This window comes from Borostomias antarcticus (genome assembly GCF_949987555.1).
Source record: "Borostomias antarcticus genome assembly, chromosome: 14".
Classification (NCBI taxonomy): Eukaryota; Metazoa; Chordata; class Actinopteri; order Stomiiformes; family Stomiidae; genus Borostomias; species Borostomias antarcticus.
In genome coordinates, this window is record NC_140247.1 from 22,408,415 (window position 1) to 22,412,494 (window position 4,080).

The 4,080-nt window shown below is 44.5% G+C and overlaps 1 protein-coding gene across 1 annotated transcript in view; it reads right to left on the bottom strand.

Annotated features, from left to right (window-relative positions):
• The window catches only part of LOC311317558 (sodium-dependent phosphate transport protein 2A-like), a gene marked incomplete at both ends in the record, with an annotated part of 21,287 nt that extends 19,385 nt beyond the window's left edge, over window positions 1-1,902 (bottom strand). The window contains 2 exons of the mRNA XM_084448632.1: window positions 332-499; window positions 1,842-1,902. Of these exons, the coding sequence (XP_084304758.1) occupies window positions 332-499; window positions 1,842-1,902 (229 nt within the window). The remainder of the gene's footprint in view (window positions 1-331; window positions 500-1,841) is intronic.
• Window positions 1,903-4,080: the final 2,178 nt, after the last annotated feature.

Below are 4,080 nucleotides of genomic sequence, written 5' to 3' on the forward strand. Positions count from 1 at the left end.
CAAGTACACACACACACACATTCAAGCATGCACACACACAGACAAGCACAAACACACACACAGACATTATCACTGTATATTCAGAAGAGATGTAATGTGAAAATTGGCCTAGTTTTTAATGCGTTGGCCACACACACACACATACACACACACACACCAACATCATCATCACACACACGCACATACACACACACCAACAACATCATCACGATACCCTTGTGATTCTTAACCACGGATGAACTACAGTACATTCATCTTAGGGTTCAATTCCCACTTGAGTCACACGTGCCTAAAACATATGTGCTCACTCCCTGCTGTGGCTGTTGTGTACCTTGCTCCGTGGGGGGGTTCTGGGGCCAGGGGTCGGGGTTCTGGACGTCGGGGCTGTCCTCTCCCCTGCCGCTGACCAGGTCCAGGGTGGAGCCGATCCCAGACTCCCTGTCCTCCTCTCTCAGGAGCTTTGGAAGGGAGGGGGCAGGAGAACTCAGGGCGCTGACACCTGGAAACACAGGCTAGAACCATTAAAACACAGGCTAGAACCATTAAAACACAGACTAGAACCATTAAAACAGACTAGAACCATTAAAACACAGACTAGAACCATTAAAACATAGGCTAGAACCATTAAAACATAGGCTAGAACCATTAAAACACAGGCTAGAACCATTAACACATAGTCTATAACCATTAAAACACAGGCTGGAACCATTAAAGCACAGGCTAGAACCATTAAAACACAGGCTAGAACCATTAAAACATAGGCTAGAACCATTAAAACACAGTCTGGAACCATTAAAGCACAGGCTGGAACTATTAAAACCCAGGTACTGACCATTAAACCCAGGTCCTAAACATTAAAACACAGATACTGAACATTAAAACAGAGGTACTGGCCATTAAACCCAGGTACTGAACATTAACATGGAACATGGTACTATGTGTACTGTATGTATACTGTATTCTGCAGTGTACCATTCCACTAGGTATATTTTCTCAGATGTTTTATACCTGCCATGTCCTAATCTTTGTATCCACTAGGAACAGCCTGTAATTCCTGGCAGGGAGACTGCCTTTGGAAATTAGCCTCTGGCTATAATTGGTTGGGTGCATTTACATTCTATGTGCATTTTATGTTCCATGAATGTTCATCAATGTGCTTGTCCCTCTTAACAAATAAAATAAATGAAATTAAATTAAAACCCAGGTACTGTACCAGCCATTATAACATTACTGACCATTACAACACAAGTACTGACCATCAAATCAAATTCAATCAAAACTTTATTTGTATAGCGCATTTCATACACAGAGGCAACACAATGCGCTTTACAGAAAGCAATGCGGGGGGTGGGCATAGGTCCTACCCTTACATATTCCAGAGGGAAGCAAAAAAAACAGTTTCACCCAGGGGACAGAAAAGTGAGCTGTTAAAATTCTTCCCTGACCTCTCTCAACAAGACAATCGAGCAAGCTCCTGGAAAATGTTTAAATCTATTGGCTACATTTACACAGCAATAAACATGGGATAAATACTTCATAAGAGAGACATGACTATCAGTGGAGTAGAACACAGGTTAGGGCCATTAGTAATAAAACAGTTTAGGTACAAGTTAGGCACTGGTGCAATAGTGTGTAACAATGTTAGGGCTAAGTCTAGAGATCTAGTGGATAGAAATGTAAAATTTCTAAATGTTTCTTGATAGTTGAACTCTTTAAACCTTTTATGGGATGGCGCTCGAAATCTGTTTCCCAAAACGAATAAACATTTTGGTTTGGTCCAAAATGTGTTTCCACTGTATCTGAGGCCCTTCCCTAATTATCTCTTTGGATTGGTTGGTTACCATTGTAGTCGATGATTGGTCCCCCTCTGGATGCCATGATTGTGATTGGTCGAGACGACATGACGGCTTCCTTGTAATACACAGTAAGGGAGAGAAGGTCACGTCAGTGACATCGTCAGTGATATCTTCAGTGACATCATCGGTGACATCATCGGTGACGTCATCAGTGACATCATCAGTGATACAGCAAACTCAGTGAGAACCACACCCACTGAGAAGAACACACGGGCTGCGTTCTGAATCGCATACTTCCATACTAGATAGTATGCCAGAAAAGGATGTAGTATGCCCCAGTATGCCACATGCAGTATGGCAAAAATACCAGGATGTCCTACTATATCTGGTCGTATTTTGCAGTGCAAGCCAGCAGACTTGTAAGGCTATTCTGACCCATAAATGATGTCACGTGTGAGTACACCGGAGGTGTTTTAATAAATCCCAGCTGTGGACAAATGTCACTTCATGGACTGCGAGGGATGTGGTTAAATTTCAAGGTGCAATGTTACGACAATTGGATGTGTACTGCATGCATAGACATACTTTCTAGGGGCAGCTGTAGTAGCCTACGCTGGTAGTAAAAAGTTGAAGTAGGCTATATGATTCAGAACGCTGCCATGTATCCTCCTTTCACAGAAGGAAATGTGATAGTCCAGACTTCTCCCTACATAACCTCGTCTGCTTCCTCATATAGCTCCTCGTCTGATAGTCAGACAGCGGCCAATTAAAACTGAACAGACTGAGCCAACATTGTATTACAGCTGCTGCGGTTCAGCGTGTGTCAATAGTGGCACATCAACGCCCAGTCATCTAACAGTCATCTAACATCCCTGCTTAATGAAGACCCTGACAGACGGGGGAGGCAACCGTAGCAGATATCTGTTCGTTCTGTTCGTTCTGTTCCTCTGTTCCTCTCTCTCTCTCTGTCTGTCTGTCTCTCCCACCCCTCTCTCCCTCTCTCTCTCCCTTTCTCTCTCTATCTGTCTCTCTCTCTCTCCCCCCCTCTCTCCCTCTCTCTCTCTCTCTGTCTGTCTCTCTCTCTCTCCCCCTCTCCTTCTCCCTCTCTCTCTCCCTTTCTCTCTCTCTCTCTCTGTCTCTCTCTCTCTCCCCCTCTCTCCCTCCCTCTGTCTGGCTCTCTCCCTCTCTCTCTCCCCCTCTCTCTCTCTGTCTCCCTCTCTATCTCTCTCTCTCTCCCCCTCTCTCTCTCTCTCTCTCTCTCCCCCTCTCTCTATCTCTCTCTGTCTGTCTGTCTCTCTCTCTCTCTGTCTCCCTCTCTATCTCTCGTGAGGGCTCTTTTCTTGTCTTCACAAGATGAGTCTCTTAGGCGTTTGATGTGTTAAAATCAAAAAGAGAGAGCGAGACTACGGTAAAGAAGGACAGTTAAAAGAGAGAGCGAGACTACGGTAAAGAAGGACAGTTAAAAGAGAGAGGCAGCGGGATATAAAGAGAGAGAGAGAAAGCTTTCATGGGTTGAGTCATTAGTTTGAGTGAGCTTATCTACCGGCGCCTGAGCAGTTCTCTGGTGACATCCTCCTCCACACTGCTGCTACAGTATAAGTCAGCTCAATATGTGTGTGTGTGTGTGTGTGTGTGTGTGTGTTTGTGTGTGTGTGTGTGTGTGTGTGCAGTGCACTTCAACACCAATGAAGGCTATATTGAAGTGCACCACAAACACATGAAGGTTTGAGGAATCCTTTGCAGTTTCCCTGCTGTCAGCACATCTGCTCGCGAGTCTTTTGGTTCAGGTCTTTGGTTGGAACAGGTCTTTCTGTTCACAGACCCTGAAATATTCATGAGCCAAAGTGTGCGTTCACTGTCAAATCCACCACTCAACCACTGTCATGAATATTAAAACAGTAGCATGCCCCCAAAAGCACACATACTGCCCACATGTCTCCCAATGTTATCCATCATTAAAAACAAGTTTGTGTTCAGACTTACGCTGTATGCCGGATATCATCAACCCTACCTTGGCTCCGTCTCCCGCGCCTCCTCGACTGTGCGTGAGGTTCCCTGAAGAGACGGCTGTGTTATTTGCCACCTGTTTAAATTCTAAACAGGGAACACCTCACTCGCTTAACTCATTAACTTTTCGCATCATTTGGGCTCAAATGGTTAATCAATGACAGCTAGTGATGACAGCTAATATCATATTAATGACCCATTCACTTAAGTATTTAGGACTGCAGTTTTGGTCGGCTAGAGACATTTATTCAGCACCTCGAATCCATATACACATTCC